General features: G+C 43.6%; 1 protein-coding gene across 1 annotated transcript in view; it reads right to left on the bottom strand.

Moving 5' to 3' along the window:
* Positions 1-17566, bottom strand: part of Slc49a4 (solute carrier family 49 member 4) — a 77035-nt gene that overhangs the window by 6503 nt on the left and 52966 nt on the right. Inside the window, exons 7-8 of the mRNA XM_038346626.2 lie at positions 16365-16492; positions 980-1162 (exon numbers count right to left, since the gene is read on the bottom strand). Coding sequence (XP_038202554.1) covers positions 980-1162; positions 16365-16492 — 311 coding nt within the window. The remainder of the gene's footprint in view (positions 1-979; positions 1163-16364; positions 16493-17566) is intronic.

The following is a 17566-nucleotide window of genomic DNA, read 5'->3' as shown; positions in this document are numbered from 1 at the left end:
TTTTTCTGACTGGAATGGGAGAGAAAAGGCTGTGACTGCTCGGAGTGCCTCCCCTCGACGGTAAACTAAGCCCAAACCAGATGTAGTATGCCCACACCTTCGTGAGCAACACTACCCGACGGTGGCCATCTAGTTTGCTGTTAGCCACATTATGAGAATCATTTTCATGATTTTCCAGTTGAGAGAAGTTCAAGTTGTTATGATTTTGCTCTGTTGCTTTGGAAGTTTTGAATTTTTTTTTTTTTTTTTTTTTTTTTTGGTCATGGAGGTTAACACGGTTATTATTTCAATTATAGGCTTGTCAGGAAGTTCCCTATCAACAACGTGGCCTCTTGGACTATCCCATTTTAGAGAACAGCACAGCTTATTGACTTCCTCTCATTGGTCCCCAAGGTTCTGAACCACATACACACCACTCGACACTAATTTACACTCTGTGCTCAGAGAGCAGAGTCTAGTGTATTTTATAAGTAGTATTGCCAGTGACTTCAGTGTGAACGTGAGTGCTGGAATCACCTGGCCACAGGGTGGGCTGGGCAGACATGGAAACAAATAACAACCCTCCTGGGCCAGGTTAATTCAAGCATGCTAGGGCTGGGGGTGCCTGTGGGTACACTTAAAAAAACCCCACCTAACTGTAGTTATCGTTTTATTGGTGGGTGAATGCTTTCATAAATATACTTTATGAATTCGCCACGCAGGTTTCTATCCATCAGTTCCACAAACCTGTCCCACAGCACACTTAGATAGCAAATAAAGAGAACCAAATGCTTACCTGTGTGGTAAAATAAAGAGAACCAAATGCTTACCTGTGTGGTAAAATAAAGAGAACCAAATGCTTACCTGTGTGGTAAAATAAAGAGAACCAAATGCTTACCTGTGTGGTAAAATAAAGAGAACCAAATGCTTACCTGTGTGGTAAAATAAAGAGAACCAAATGCTTACCTGTGTGGTAAAATAAAGAGAACCAAATGCTTACCTGTGTGGTAAAATGTGAGGAAAAACAAAAGGACTCCCATGAACATATTACTCAAAACAGTGACAACTCCGCAAGTAATTCCTTCTGGAACAGGGTAGACAGTTTCCACAAAAAGCTCGAAAAATATAGGAACGCTGCTGTTCAAGAACACTCCCAGGAGGATGCAGGAGGCGTACAATGTCACTGGAAGAAACACACAAAGAGCTTAGCTCACAGAAGGCAGCAGCGACGAGTCAGGACAGACGCGGCTTCTGGGTTTTCCCCCAAGCACCAGCTCTGGAGGTGCTTCGGTGGCTGATGGGAGTCTGACATCACACAGCTGCCATCTCCTCCCTCGCTCGCTGGGGTGCTGCAGTAAGAGAGGTGTCACTGCTGAATGAGTACCCGTTTATTTGCTCTTTCTTTCTGCTGGGCTATTCCAAAGCACAAAAGCAACTTAGAACGAGAGTTGAATTAAAAGCATTCTGGGCCAGCATGATGGCTCAATGGGTACCCCTGATTACCTTAGGTCAATGCCCAGAACCCACACGGTGGGAGGAGAGGACAGACTCACACAAGCTGTCCTTTGACCTCTACCTGTGTGCTGTGGTACATGCCCCCGCACAATAAATACATTTAATAAAAAATAATAAAACTTCTGATGAAAAGCTTCATAAAAACAAAAATATACTTTTCTGAGTCACAGGCAGATGAGGTGAGGGAATGAAATGCAGGAAGGTAATTAACACATCTTGTCTCATTTCACAATTTTAAAGAGAACTTAAAATGCAGAATAAATGTAAGACCCATTAAATGTTATTGAAAATTACTCATGCAGAGACTGGCTCACAGTGACTTCCAATATCCTCACGAAGTACCTCTACTCAGAGTGACTCACGTGTGTGCACTGGGGATGGGATGCTACTGGTAGCTTTTATAGTATATGCTGCTTCCAATGTCCAGTCATTTAACAACTGGTCAGTGGTCATCAGGGCACTGACCCAAGAACACATCAGCTAGGGTTTAAAACTAAGTGTACTGAAACAAATGACAAAAAATCCCAGTTCGTAGGGCCCAGCCACACAGGATCACATACTGATGGAACTGGATGTTTGAGGAAACACGTTTAGAGATAATCTTCCATTCTGGCCCATATCTGTAAACCCAGACTCGTGTCTGTAACTCGTCACTCAGGAGGAGAGACAGAGGATTTGAGTTCAAAGCCAGTCTGGACTTCACCGAGTCTCAAGACAGTTTGGGCTATGGCGAGACCGTGTTTCAAAACAGAACAAATCAATCCATGACAAGACAAATCAAAGAATCCCCTGACAAAAAACAAAAACCCTATCTTTATATTGTAGGAGCTATATATCCCTACATGAAATTATAACCAGGTAAATTTGATTGAAACAATCATGATCAGTATAAGAGAACAGACATGACAAATGAAATACACTGAGAAGTACATACTGGAAGGGACTGGGAACAGGGTCTTGAAAGGAGAGATTAGAGTCTATCGATTTTTACCAAGCTTGCTACACAGACACACCTGGGACACACCTGAAGCGTGGCGTTCGGAGAAGTGAGGCCTAGTCAAACACCCTCAAGCAGCTCTCTTGGCCCATGCTCAGAAGGAGTCTCTAGAGAACTGTCACTTGGGAAAGGTCTAAGTTTTACTGTGGTTAAACACTGCTGCAGGGCCCACAGCTCATCTTTTGGTGGGTGATAAACAAATGTGGTTACTTTTTGTTTTAGCAGTTCCGCTTCAGGGATTTTATGCTCTACCTGTGTGGGCACACACACACACACACACACACACACACACACACACACACACAAGACAGTCACTAAGATGCTGTTTGTGGCATATACAAAGATTAAAGACAAGTTACATGGAACCGGAAAGAAGATCAGAGATTAAGAACCTGTACTGTCCTTGCAAAGGACCCAAGCTTGTTATCAGCACTCACACCTGTAATTCCAGCTCCAGGGATCAGACGCCCCCTTCTGGACAACACAGGCACATGCACTCACTCATGCACAAATCCACGCCCATACAAACATATACACATAAATTTTTTTAAAAAAGAAAGCTGTATGTCATGTTTGGGGGTTGGCTGGTGAGAATTCTACTTAGCAGCAAGGACACTGGACATGGTGACCTGTGCCTGTAGCCCCAGCACTTGGTGAAGCAGGAAGATTAGGAATTCAGGGTCATCCTGACCTACATAGCGAGTTTAAGGCCAGCTGTCTCAACAAAATGAGATAAAACCCCAACAATAAGCCACCACTGACACAAAAAGAACAACAAAAACAAACTAAACAATCCCCCAAGTTCTTGAAGCAAAGGTATGCTATATGGCCAATTAAAAATAAGGGAACTTGTATATGTGATTATCGCTGGACACGCACATGAAAAGCTGCTGAAAAAAGAGAGACACATACACACTGTAAATGTCAGAATTCCCCACAGCACAGAAGAAGCTCGTGACAGGGCCATCTCTAGCACGGGAGACAGAGGCACAGAGTGGAAAGATGTCACTTTACTTCCTTTTTCTACTATTTAAATTTTAGGGGTCCTGTTTGTGCATTCATTTTACCATGTGCATATCTTAGCTATTGAACAAGAGGGACATTTCATTATGAATGAACACTAACAGTTGAAACGACTCCGCCTCCCAGAGTCTTAGCTCCGTGACTCAGAGACCATCAGCACTGTCAGTTGCCAGGCACCCAGTCAGGGTCCAGGATCCTTGGCATAAAGAGACCACTTCACTATTAGAGACCCTGTAAGATGCAGAACAGATGGGCTATGTTACGTGTAGAATAAATGGATGACATCGCTTCAAGGGCCGCCAGTGAAAACACAGCTGTCTCAGTCTGTGTGTGTATGCACATGTGAATGTGTGTGCATGCATGTATACACATAGTGTGCGTGCCCGAGGAGGCCAGAAGAGGATGCTGGGTCCCCTGGAGCTGGAGTTACAGGTGGTTGAGCGATGCCCCATGTGGGTGCTGGGAATGGTACCCTGGGGTCTTCTGCAACAGCAGCAGGGGCTCTTGCCACTGAGCCATCTCCCCAATCTCGGTATTTGCTCCTTTCAATTCTATAAAAATGATGGCTAAGAGGGATTTAAAACAGGTGGATATGCTGAAATCATTTTCTGCTGCAGAAACTCAAGAATCACAGTCTACACAGGGAAGAGTTAAGTGACTGTCTTCCCAATCAGAGCGAGGGGGAGAAGGCTGTGAGCACGCTGATTCCATACATACATTCCTTAGCGTTCTGGGGCGTGCAGAGCATAGGAGCTGACTGCTAAAAGTCTAAATTTGGTTTCTACTTGAATTTCAGTTCAGTCTTGATATATTCAGTGAGTGAGTGTCACCTATTCAAAGTCAAACAGACAGGATAATTTCCTGCTCATCACACGGGGTTCAAACTATACGATCATTAAATATTTCCATGACTTTTTATAATAGTGAGACAAAAATTATAATAAACTGCCCTTCAATTAAAACATCAAGGTAATTTAGCAGAACAAACACAAATGAAGCACTGACGCAGATTTTTTTCAAAAAAGCTAATAAGATTTCATGGGTCTGCAGTTTAAGCTGCAAAAAAAAAAAATCCCATATAATACAAAGTAGAGTTAAAATGGATGAATGTTAGTCACATAAATTGGATCACAGCCTGGAAGTACTCATTCCCATGACAAACCAAATAACTAAACTTTAGAGGGAGAAAAATTACATATGAATACATTTCCATTCAGTAAAATACACAAACTCCAAGGTCAGCGGTTCTCAGCCTTCCCAACGCTGTGATCCTTTAATACAGTTCCTCATGTTGTGGCAACCCCAACCATAAGATTATTTTCGTTGCTACTTCATGACTGTAATTTTGCTACTGTTATGAATCATAATGTAAATATCTGTGTTTTCCAATGGTCTGAGGCGACCCCTGCAAAAGGGCCATTCAGGCCAGGGGGTCACAACCTGCAGGAGAACCATTGCCCTCGGTGATCAGCAGTTACTAAAGAAATTCCCGAAAAAGGCTGCGTGTAGCTCAATAGTAGAGAGCTTGCCTGGCATGTGCACAGTCCTGGGTTTGATTCCAGCATGGCATAAGTCATGTGCAGCCATGCACACTGTAAGCCCAGAGTCTGGAGGTGGAGGCTGGAGGATCAGATTCAAGGTCACTCTTGGCTATCTAGTGAGTTTGACACAAGTCAGGTCTATTTGGGACCCTTTCTACAAAAGACAAAATAAATTCCAAAATCAGCTAAGAACAGTTAAAAACTGCTGCAGTCAGCATCTAATGAGACTCTAGACAGGTTTGGGGGCACACGCTATGAATCCCAGTACTCGGGTGGTGGGGGCAGGTGAATCTCTAAGCTCAAGGCCAACCTGGTCTACAGAACGAGTTCCAGGATAGCCTGGTTTATACAGACAAATGCTGTCTTGAAAAACAAAACAAAGAAGATATGGTCAGCCACAACTTTGTAACTTTGGACTTGGAAGATTTTGTGGCACTCTGTGTTGGCATACATCTGTTACCAAACTCGACTGTCTTACCAGCTTTCTGGGGCAGGGAACTTACATGTCTTAAACTGAATTAGCTAAAGAACTGAAAGAAAACAACTAATCCCCCAACTTCTTTTGATACAAGTTAAATTCACAGTAAAGGGTTAGGGACGTAAAAGCTTCAGTGATGGAGGCGGGTCTTCTATCAATCTGTTGATTTCATTGGTTAATTAATAAAGAAAACTGCTTGGCCTAATAGGTTAGAACATAGGTGGGTGGAGTAGACAGAACAGGAAGAAGGAAGTGAGGTAGATGGCTCAGTCAGATGTCACGCCTCTCCTAAGTTAGTCAGACTACCGTGCCTCTGCTCAGGGAGAGAGATGCGATGAAGCCAGCCACCAGGTCAGACATGCTGAATCTTTCCGGGTAAGACACCACTTCATGGTGCTACACAGATTATTAGAAATGGGTTAAAGCAAGATGTGAGTAAGAGGCTGAAATTAATGGGTCAGACAGTGTTTTAAAAGAATACAGTTTCTGTGTTGTTATTTCGGGTTTTAAGCTAGCCAGTGGCCGAGAGCAGGGCGGCGGGAAGTCGCCCGCAGCCCTCCTCTCTACACTTCAGGTGGGAGGTCATTATCTCCCTTGGTATTTACTACTTTAAGAGGATAGAGAACTGACCTGCAGATGGGATCTACCACCCGGAAAGTTCCCTTCTCTGCCCTGTAAAGCCCTGAGACCCTGTGCACAGTCTCTGTCCTCCTAGAGAGACAGCTGCCCTTCACTGTTCTGACTGAAGAACAATTCTGCTTCTGTAGAAGATGGCCTCCATTTACTTCCACGTCACCTCCAGGAATCCCCATCTAACAGTGTTGATATACTGTCCAGGCCTACAGGCTGTAGCTTGTTTGCTACCAAGCCACTGTGTCAGACTGAAAGACATCAAAGACTGGTATTTTTTATTCAACAGTACTGACACACATGGCATGTGTCTCAAATCTGTATTCCATACCAAAGCTGGATGTGATTGCACGGAGACAGATTGACAGAAGTGAAGGCAGAGCATCCAAGGGTTACAAATGAAAAGAACTTTAATCATCTATCAGCAGAGTGGGTCAAAAGTTATTGCTTAAGTATCTTCGAGGGAAAACTTAGCTTGAGCCGTTCTTCAAATCCCTGTGTCAGCAGCCTATCGCGTGCAGGCTGTGAGACTACAGCAGTAAACAGACACTGAGATCACTCCTCTTCTGCTGTCCCCTGGCTTGGCAGCCATTTCTAGCACAGTGAGGATGGCAATTCAATGCCTGATCCTAAGCAGCCATATTCCCTTGGTCTCTGGCTGTGAGCACAGCAGCAAGGTAGGTGCACCAGTTCAGGAATGCTTTGTTTTTAATTAAAGTACTTTAGGATCTGGGGACTGGAGAGATGGCTCAGTGGTTAAGAGTACTGGCTGTTCTTCCAGAGAACCCGGGTTCAATTCCCAGAACCCACATGGCAGCTCACAGCTGTTTGTAACTCTAATTCCAGGGGATCTGACACCTTTACACCAATGCACATGAAATAAATTCAAATAAATTATTTAAAAAAATTTAGGATCTGGAGAGATAGATGGCTCAGAGGTTAGGAATGTGTTCTGCTCTTAAGTTCTATTCCCAGCACCTGGGTAGCTCATAACCACCTGTAAGGGGTTCTGACATCTAATGTGAGATGAAGGGGGTGGCTTGCTCTCCAGGGCTTGCTGCTGCAGAGCCACTACAAGTCCCCTGTAGGAAAAGACAAGTTGCCATCAGACAAAGGTCTATCTGAAATGCTACAGAAGAAAATCCACTTAAATTTTATCATTATTGTTTCTTTCGAAGGGGGTGCCAAGGTGCTCAGGTGGCCCTGAACTTGCTAAGTAGCTGAGGAAGACCTTGAGCTCTGATTCTCCTGCCTCCAAGCATGAACCACCATACCCAGAATGTGTGGGGCTGGCTTGGACCTAGGAGTACATGAACACTAGGCAGACATTCTACCAACTGAGCTACATCTCCAGCAAGAGGTTACCTTATGTCATTATTTTATTTTTATTGTTCATAATGGGGAATGTGTGCTTATGTGCACATACGTGCTGGTACTCTTGATGGCCAGAGGCTTTAGGTCTCCCTGGAGCAGGAGTTACAGAAAAGTGTGAGATGTCCTAGGGATGCTGAGGACCAAATTCCAGTCCCCTGCAAGAGCACAGTACATTCTCAAAGGTTGAGCCACCTCTCTAGCTCCAAGGTTCATCTAGCCAATGATACATTGTACCAGATGGGTAAAGTTCATTTAAGCAACTCAGTGACAATTTTAACTCACATAGCAAGAAGATATTTACCAGAATGTGAAAAACAAATTCTTATGGTGCTCCTAAATGAACAAGACTAGGAACTTGCTTTGCAGACCAGGATGGCCTCAAACTCACAGAGATTCGCCTTCCTCTGCCTCCTGAGTGCTGGGATTAACGGCAAGCACCACCGCTGCCCAGCAATTTGTTTGCAGTTTTATTAAAACAATAAGACAGCAGGCTCAAGAAATGGCTCAGCAGTTAAGAGCACTGGCTGCTCTTCCAGAGGTCCTGAGTTCAATTCTTAGCAACCACATAGTGACTCACAACCATCAATAAAGAGATCTTGTGCCCTCTTCCGGCTTGCAGGCATACAGACAGACAGAGCACTCATACGTAAAAAATACATACATATTTTTTTTTTAAAAAGAAAGAAGATATCTAGGAAGTGGTGGTGTACTCCTTTAGTCCCAGCACTCCAGGAGACAGACGCAGACAAATCTCTGTGAATTGAAGACCAACTTGGTCTACAAAGTGAGTTCCAGGACAGCCAGGGTTACAGAGAAAAACCCTGTCTCGAAACAACAACAAAAAATTTTAAAAATTACATGTATTGCCAGGCATAGTGGCATACGGCTTTAATCCCAGTACTTCAGCAGAAGCAGAGGCAAGGAGATCTCTATGAGTTCAAGGCCAGCCTGGGCTACAAAGTGAGTTCCAGGACAGCCATGGCTAAAGAGAAACTCTGTCTCGGGCGGGGGGCAAACAAAAAACAAACAACAATGAAAAAGGAAATAAGATATAAACATGTAAAACAAAGACAATTTATTATAAATTACCTTAAGAGGGCTAGGTTTAGGACACAAATATACTTCATAGGTAAGATTTCTTATGGTGCACACTGACAGAGCCTTTACTTCAGGAGAAAAGCTGGGAAGGACAGTTGGCAGTTATTAGACCAGACCATTACTAGAACTGCTTCCCTGCTTCTCTATTGAAAGTCAACTTAGAAATGAGAACACCTCTTTTGGAAATAAAGACACAGGTGAAAAGAAACAGCAAGCAGTAAATAGAAATAGTCACATGCTATCTCCAACTCCCTCCTTCACACACACACACACACACACACAGAGAGAGAGAGAGAGAGAGAGAGAGAGAGAGAGAGAGAGAGAGAGAGAGAGGGAGGGAGGGAGGGAGGGAGGGAGGGAGGGAGGGAGGGAGGGAGGGAGGGAGGGAGGGAGGGAGAGAGAGAGAGAGAGAGAGAGAGATTTGGAGTAGGCTGAACATACAGAACAAAACACATCTACAGGGGCTGGAAGGATAGGTCAGTGCCTGAGAACATGTACTGCTCTTGTGAGGGCCTGAATTTGGACCCCAAGACCCATGTAGGGTGGCTAATAACCATTGATGATTCCAGAACCCTCTGGTCTCCAGGGACATGTGCACTCACAAGCACATACCCATATACACTTTAAAATAAATCCTGAAACCCAAAATAATATCACATTCAGACAGATAGACAGACACACTTTACAGCCATTGAGCAATGGTCTTACGACCTTCCTGCTCCAGCCTCCCAGGTAGCTGGGGTCCAGGCCTGGCTCTCGGATTCTCCACTGCTGGGCTGTGACTCTTCTCACATCATCACATTTTCTCCCTACAAAGTAGTTGCAGCAGCCCTCATAATCTACTGGAAATTTAGCATGTGGTCCGTGAAACGGGCCCGGATGAGGATGGGAATATTGGGTGCGATGTCATTAGTGGCTATGATTTCCTTCTGTGCTGCTAATTTGCAGGCACCCTTGTTTAGCCTCTTTGCTGGCATACTTTAGGCCCATAAAAATTGACTGTTTGCTATGTTTACAGTTCTGTATGGCTGAAAGGCAAAGTAATTATCTTGCAGAAATGAAGCACAACAAATAATCCTTGAACGAGTGGGCCTGGAGACTGGTTGGGAAACGATACCAGCATGTAAGTTTATCAGACACTTTCCAGATTCACCAATTATTTATGGTTCTGAAGAAGGCAGTGTACTATTAAATCATGAGCACTGACTGACTGCCTTCCACCCGCCAGAAACACAATTCTGCCAAAGACTTATTTCTCTTGAACATTTCCACAAATAGATATTACATGATCTTCTTCAGTAGATCCTTTGGGCATTTTATTACATTAAGAAATCATTTTAAAAGCCTCCTTTGTGTGTGCACGAGCACATACACATGGGTGCTTATGTCACGGCGCACGTGTGGGTGTCTGAGGCCAACCGTGGGGGTTAGTCCTCCGTTCCACCTTACTGGAGACAGGCATTGGCCTGGAGCTGGCCCGTGAGCTTCCAGGACGCTTTCTGTCCCTGCCTCCTCACCCCACTGTGGAGCACTGGGTTAGAGACCTGCACAGCTGCACCTGGTTTCTTTACATGGGTTCTGGGTTTCAAATGTGGGTCTCACACACTGAGCCACCTTCCCAGCTCTTGTGACAGTTACACCCAGAAGTTTCACAAATCCATTCTCTTCTAATTTGTGTTTTGTTTTCCATTCTCGGGCGTGACTAACAGCCATGAGCAGAGTCACTGTTAAGCAAGAAAACTGAAGTTACTCCTTTTTATCTTGTTTCCTGAAAGCTTCAGATTGCCTATTTCTTTAAAAATGTTTAAGATCATATTCAGCACTCTGTGAGGGGCTGTGGGCATGATCTTAATTTTTGCATGCTATTAAAATGGGGACAAGCTGGAGAGGACATAGGCACACTTTTACTTTTTGCAGGCGATTAGAATGGGAATAACTATCGTAATAAAGGCGAAGGGCAAAGAATGAAGCAGTTTACTCCCTGGCCTACATGTCACATGTCTTTCAACAGCTGGGAATGCTTCCTTTCTTGAGGTGACACTGAAGGTAACCTGTGGTCAGCGATCACTGCAAGAGCGTCTGTTCAGTGCGACAGCGTCCTCCAGTCTCACCCTGGACTTGCCGGGCACTGTCACACTCATTCTAGTAAGCTGAGATGAAATTAGATGAATAATCGCTCCCAAGGCAACTTCTGTCAAACAGTCAAATTATATTGTTTCAGCAAACTCAACGCAAAAGTGCGAACATTTTTCAAAATGCCATTTTCCAAGCATTCATCTGTTCAGTAAAAAATGACTGTGTGCGTTGTATCTAACAGGGCTAGACATCTCATTCTCAGGTCAGGTGAATAATGTGCTCGCAGCGCCCTGTTTATAGCAAAAGCCTCGAGATTTTGAAGCTCACGTTATCTAGTCATGAAGTTATTTATTTGTCCCATTGTAAATACTTCAGTTAATTAATAATGGAAGTTTTAAAGATTAAGTTTTCCTAAGAAGGAAAAAATGCATACTGCCGACAGCCTCCAAGAGGATGTGTGTAAGCAAGTGCATATATCAACCCTTGTGCTTTCAGAGACAGTGCCATGACCCAGTTTTTCTTGGGCAGAGATGGGCGGACTACACAGAGACTAATAGGGGTTGTCATAAGACAGCAGTGAGAGGAAACTTAACTAGCTCTTAGCTTATTATGTCCAGTTATGCGTATACAGTAGCCACTGTTTAGTCATGAGGATGCTCTGGGAAACAAGCTATCAGTGGATTCTGTTCCTTCTGGAGCAGGGGAATGCATGCACACAAAGACAGCTGAGATGCTGAACTAACAGTCTTAGGGGACTAATGCTACAGATGCTGCCCGTTTTGACCACAGCACTGCTTTGTGGCATGGCTGCTTGGCATACTTCTCACGGAGATTCTCCTGACTTAAAGACCTGGAAAAGAAACGCTGAGAGTGCCAGGAAAGAGAACCACACATTTCCTAACCGAGGATGACAACCAAAAAGAAACACGAATTTGCCACTACTGATTTTAAATATGGATCTCAATGTCTAGATCTGTCCATAATTAGATTCTGTAGTAAATTCCCCTTCATGGAACCTCTTTCACTTAAAAAGAATTAGGTCAGATTTTTACAAAGGCAGAGGGAGAATCTGTGATAGATTTATTACAATTCCCCATTGTTCCATTACAATGTGCCCTTTTACCTTCCCTGCAGCTTGGGTTGAATGACAGAGTGACAGGGGTTGTTGCTGAGTCCTGCAGGCAGGAAGTTCTGTCTACTGAGGCTCTGGAGGAGGCAACAGTCCCTCCCCATCTCCCTTCCCAGGTGCAAGGCTGGGGACAGAATTTATGAAGCACAAATCCATGCTGCAGATTATCCACCAGGCAAGGAGGGCAGGATTCACTCAGAGATGGCCGAGTGCTACTCAGTACGAAAGGAGAGGCCATGGCCATGGAGAGGCCGTGGCCAAGGAGAGGCCGTGGCCAAGGAGAGGCCGTGGCCATGGAGAGGGGAGTCGGCACAAGCTAGTTCCTGACCCGGGGCTAAGACGGGAAAGTGACATTGGAAACTGACTTGCAATGGAAAAACAACAGTAAAATTTAAATAAATATCATGGCATAAGTACAGTGGACATTTTTTTTTGGTTGTTAAAACTCAACCTTTCAATCCGGCCCTGATTTAGTCTAGAAGTCTGCTTCACTTCCTGCCCAGCAGAACTCTTTCCAACCAGAGACTGGAAAACGTGGTCTTGATCAAGCCAATCATTTAAGTGGAAGATTAAAAAGATATACAGTTTTCAAATATACTCTGCCCCTAACTATAAAGGACAGATAAGCTCGCTATACAGATCCAGACAAAAACAGGTATAAACATTAAAGTCCCTGCTAATGCTTCCACTCAGAGATGAAGCTGCACTTGAACCCGACAGCTGGACTGTCTTACAATAAACCAACAGCTGTCACCAAGCACTCATGATGATCTTTTTGTAAAGTCTCACAGACACCGACTTCTACATGGGATCATGAAAAAAAAATCTATATGCAATCCCATGGATCAAAGGAGCTGTAAACTAAAATGGTCTCACCAGAGTGATGCCCAATTGCCAAACTATACCAGAATAAAGACAAAGAAAAATATCTGGCCCAATGGGCTGAAGATGGGTCAGTAGTTAAGAGCACGGGCTGCTCTTCCAGAGGATGTGGGTTTGATTCCCAGCACCAAATGGCAGCCACAACTGCCTGTAACTCTACTCCAGGGGATCTGATGCCGTCTTCTGGCCTCCATGGGCACTGCATACACGTGGCGCACAGACATACAGCAAGCAAAACAGCCATACATATACAATTAAATAAATTTAAAAAGAAATCTGGTTGGGAATGCTTGCCCAATCGTTTGAAACCCCGCACAGGAACACCGGTATGTAAACAGTCACAAAGTTTTAGTCACTGTCTAACTATTATGCTCGACAACCGGGCTTCACAGCTCGAAAGGGCTGAAGGAAGACAGCAGGAGCTGAAAATTCCCAGCATTTTCCCTCTTAGGAAAAAAAAAAAAACCTTCAACTTTTTAATTTAAAAATTACATTAATTTATTTAATGTGTATGTATGTAAAAATTAGATTTTATTTACTTATTTAAAAGGTATGTATGTGTGGGTTTCCATGTATAGAGACAACTCTCTGCTTCTCCATGTGGGTCCTGGAGCTTGAACTCAGGTTGTGAGGATAAGCAGTAAGCATGTTTCCCATGGAGCCATCTGGCAAGCCTACTGCCGCCGTTCCTAATGCTCACTTAGTATGGTATCAACTTTTAATGGTGCTTCTAAGGCCAAAGCAAATACCTAACAATTACATTGCTCACACACTTAGGTGCAAACAGTTAAGCATATACATCCTGACAACTTAGTAGCCACTTAAAGAGTAGTATCCACAGTCAAAAGAATGTCCACCATCACTACAGCGTGTATGCATCTGATGGGTAACTGGAGAGCTCCAATTTCCAAGCAGGGTAGTGGTGGCGCATGCCTTTAATCTTAGAACTCAGGAGGCAGAGTCAGGTAGTTCTCTGTGAGTTCGAGGCCAGACTGGTCTACAAAGTGAGTTCCAAGACAGTCAGGACTGTTTCACAGAGAAACCCTGTCTCAAAAAGTCAAAAGAGAGAGAGAGAGAGAGAGAGAGGGAGGGAGGGAGGGAGGGAGGGAGAGAGGGAGAGCGCCCCAAGGTCCAAGTTTCCAACCACACTGAATATTGCCACCCTCATTTCCAGTTTCAAATCAGTTCTGTGAACATTTGCTGACTACTATACCAACTGCTGAAAAACTAACTTCTCAAAGCTATGACATCATCTGAATGAGCCTAGTCTAGTGACAGTGGGAATGTCCCTCCCTGCACTGGAGGCTCCAGTGGAGTCCAGCAGATGTCAAGGCCCAGCGAGGCCCCTGTGAACTTCTGGGCACTCTGTGCTGGCTGGGGAAGTCTGACAACCTTACACTACTGCTTAATTACCACCTGTGTGACAGTGGCTGTGACTTCCAGGGTCTGATGCAGCTCGTATACAGATCCTGGTTCTAACTCTAGACTGCAGGATCCAAAGTAGGATGTGCAGAACTTCTAAGCCCTACAGGGGGAAAAGGAACCACTGGTGCTGGGCAAGCAACCTCCTTCATGCCTTCAGATTCTTATTTATTCCTGCTCACCAAACGCTGGTCTGACATTAATCCCTCAATGTACTTCACAACAGATAATCCCGTAATTGAGCACCTAAGCCATGGAGGCTAAAAATTACTGGTAAGATGAAGTGTGAAACCTGCATCTTAAGCAACTTTATTAGAATAGAGGAAGAAACCATCACGGATCCCTTGCCTTCCTCAGTAAGTCATCATTAGGAACCTGGACAAGACCCTGGGACCGGCAGGAGGATTCCTCTTATTCCTGAAGACTGATGTTTCAGTCTCTGGAATTAATTGATGTGTTACCTTACAGGGCAATGAGGAATAAAGCTGAGAATGAATTAAGGTTGCTCATAAATGGAGTCTGAAATTGGGAGATTATCCTGGATTGTCGGCATCGGCCCAACATGAGATGTGGATCCCTGATAGGGGGGCAGGAGGGCACAGACACAGCTGTGAACAAAGTCAAGAGGCTGTAGCATGCTAGGAAGCTTTGGCCTCAGAGGTGGGGAAAGAGATTCTTCCTGAGTCCCCATGATGCTCTTAGCCCAGACCCTACTGCAGGTCGCTTTCCATTCTCTGGGGATATAAGATAGTACTTTAGGCTGTTGCTGAGCCACTACATTTATGCAACTTACTAGAGCAACAACAGAAAAACTCAGAACTTATATTAGTAATAACAATAAAAATAACAGCAACTACAAATATTTCTGGCCAATTACACAAACTAAGTAAGCTGGTTTCAGTAGCTTCCAAAAGGCATTTCCAGAAAGCATGTTTCTGTATAGATGATGTGATAACGCCATACAGAGAATTGTACTGAAGTATAGTTTAGATATAATCATGCCTTGCTTTTATTATACTGTTTAGTAACAATTATAAATAGGATAAGATATGTTTTGTTGTGGTGTGAATTTCACAGGAAATATTTTCACGCTATATGAGATAATGTAAAGAGGACACTTCCCTATGCAAGATATTCAATTATTCCTTGGATTCTTTCTATCTGGGATGACAATATGATGATGGGACAAGGGGGGGGGCTCTTCGTTCATATATCTATGTATGTGTGGTATGTACAGATGTGTGCAGTTGCATGTGTACACAAGTGCATATGCATGTGGAGCCCTGACGTTGATTTTGGTGGTCTTTCCTTGATACCTTTCCACCTTATTTTCTAGCACAGGGTCTGTCACTGAACCTGAAGCCCCTTTGTTGGGATAGGCTGGATAGTCAATAAGCTACTGGATCTGCCTGTATCTGAGCCCCCAGCTTTTAACAAAAGTAAAAAAACTAAATTTTGTGTACAGGCATGAGTGTGTGCACATGCCCTTGGAGGCCAGAAGTGCTGGATCCTTGGAAGCTGGGTTACATGTGGTTGTGAGTCATATGTCATGACTGTCAGGAAGTGAACGCGAATCTTCTGCAAGAGATGAGCTGTGACTCTAGCCCCTCGCTCTTACCATTTTATGTGGGTTATGGAAATCTGATCTCAGGTCCTGGTGCTTACCCACAGGCATTTTACCAGGGGAGCTGCTGTGGGACAATGGTCTGTACCCTGTCACTTGTATTTTAAATAAATGCTGATTGGCCAACAGCCAGGCAGCAAATATAGGTGGGATAATCAGGCAGGAAGCAGAGGTGGAGCAATGAGAACAGAAGAATTCTGAAAAGAGAAAAGATTCAGTCTGCAGTCCTTACTCAGACACAGAAAAAGCCAGACACAGAGTGATCAAGAGGTGACTGCCTTGCTGAAAAAGGCACCAAGCCACGTAGCTAACACAGACAACAATTATGGGCTAATATAAGTTATAAGAGTTATTAAGAAGCCCGTGCTAATAGCCCAATTGGTTTGTAGTTAATGTAGACCTCTGTAATTTATTCGGGACTAAACGGATGTAGGACCTGGTGGGACAGAAACCTCAGTCAACAGGGAGCCACTGCCAATGTCTGCCTCTTTATATACTGAACAATTACAGCAGAAGACAAGGTCCTACTGCCAGAGCATGCATATTATTGTGAACCTAAAATATTGCTCCCAAGCTCAAAAATAACCTGCGCTCACCTGTCGTCAAAGGCAAGTGGGTGATGCTGTTGAGACAGGTCAGGGTGAACCATGTGGAAGACAGTGTAGCCCCAGAAAACAGGAGGAGAAGAATTAGCTTCAGCATACCCCGGATAAAGTCTGCAAACCTGAAAAGAAACAATAGAACATTAATCCTTGCTAGACTTTTCAATATCATTTAAATTAACAACATACTTTCTTTAAGCAACTACTGCTTGACTTTTCTTTGCATAGTTTTAAAAGCCAGTTATAAATATATATTTACTTCTTTCCTTGTCTCAAGGATGTTACTTAATAATAACTTATTTTCCTATTACAAATATAATGTTTGGAATCTACAGTTCAAAGAATAGATTTTGAACTTTTAAATTGACTTTTATTTTATTTTTATACCTTCTAAACATTCTATAATGAGTACACTTTTACCCAGTTTTAGAATTGACATTGATATACCACACTCAAAGACTGCACACAAATGCCTCAGGAGGTGCTGCAGTCACATGACCTGGCCCTGCTCTGCTCTCCTTTCCCCATTTCCAATTGGATAACTGTTTTCTGTTCTCATCCATGCTAAGGTTGGTTCCCACAGTAAGGTTTAGCTTTAGTACTTGCTTAGTTGCCTTTCTGCTGGTAATATCTAGACTCTCACACACTCATTACTGTTTACTCTTCCACTTATCCATCCTTTGTAATACTTCAATACTATCCTTTTTTTCTTCTGCATTTATTTGATATGATGTGGGAGCTCCTGTTTGCTTTCTGGACTAAGTGACTTTAGGATGTGAGAGCTGCCGCCACCTAGTGGTGGGAAAATGGGCTGCTTGGTTAGTGCCAGGGTTGTCCTTTTCACAGGAGAAATTTCTACAATTCTGGAATGATCCGGCAGGCTAATAAAAATGTCCCCGAGAAGAGGTGTCCCCAGGGAGATTCCAGGTGTTTGGTTTGAATTCTGAGTTCGTTGATTATCATTATTTATTATAGAAAAACTGTATATTATTCTTGTCAGGACTGTCAGGGCAATGTGTCTTACAATCAGTGAAAAGAATTCCTAGCCTAAACCTTTAGCTTTTTGATTTTATTCGTCTATGCTTTTCAAACATCAAACAGACAAACAAACAAACAAAACAAATAAAGTGACTGGAAGTTATAAATTCAATTTATTCCTATATCATCCCAGAAGCACTATGTAAAAACTGCAAGGT

This window comes from Arvicola amphibius, chromosome 10 (assembly GCF_903992535.2).
Source record: "Arvicola amphibius chromosome 10, mArvAmp1.2, whole genome shotgun sequence".
Classification (NCBI taxonomy): Eukaryota; Metazoa; Chordata; class Mammalia; order Rodentia; family Cricetidae; genus Arvicola; species Arvicola amphibius.
The sequence above is the reverse complement of the archived record's forward strand: the minus strand, read 5'-3'. Positions and strand labels throughout refer to the sequence as shown.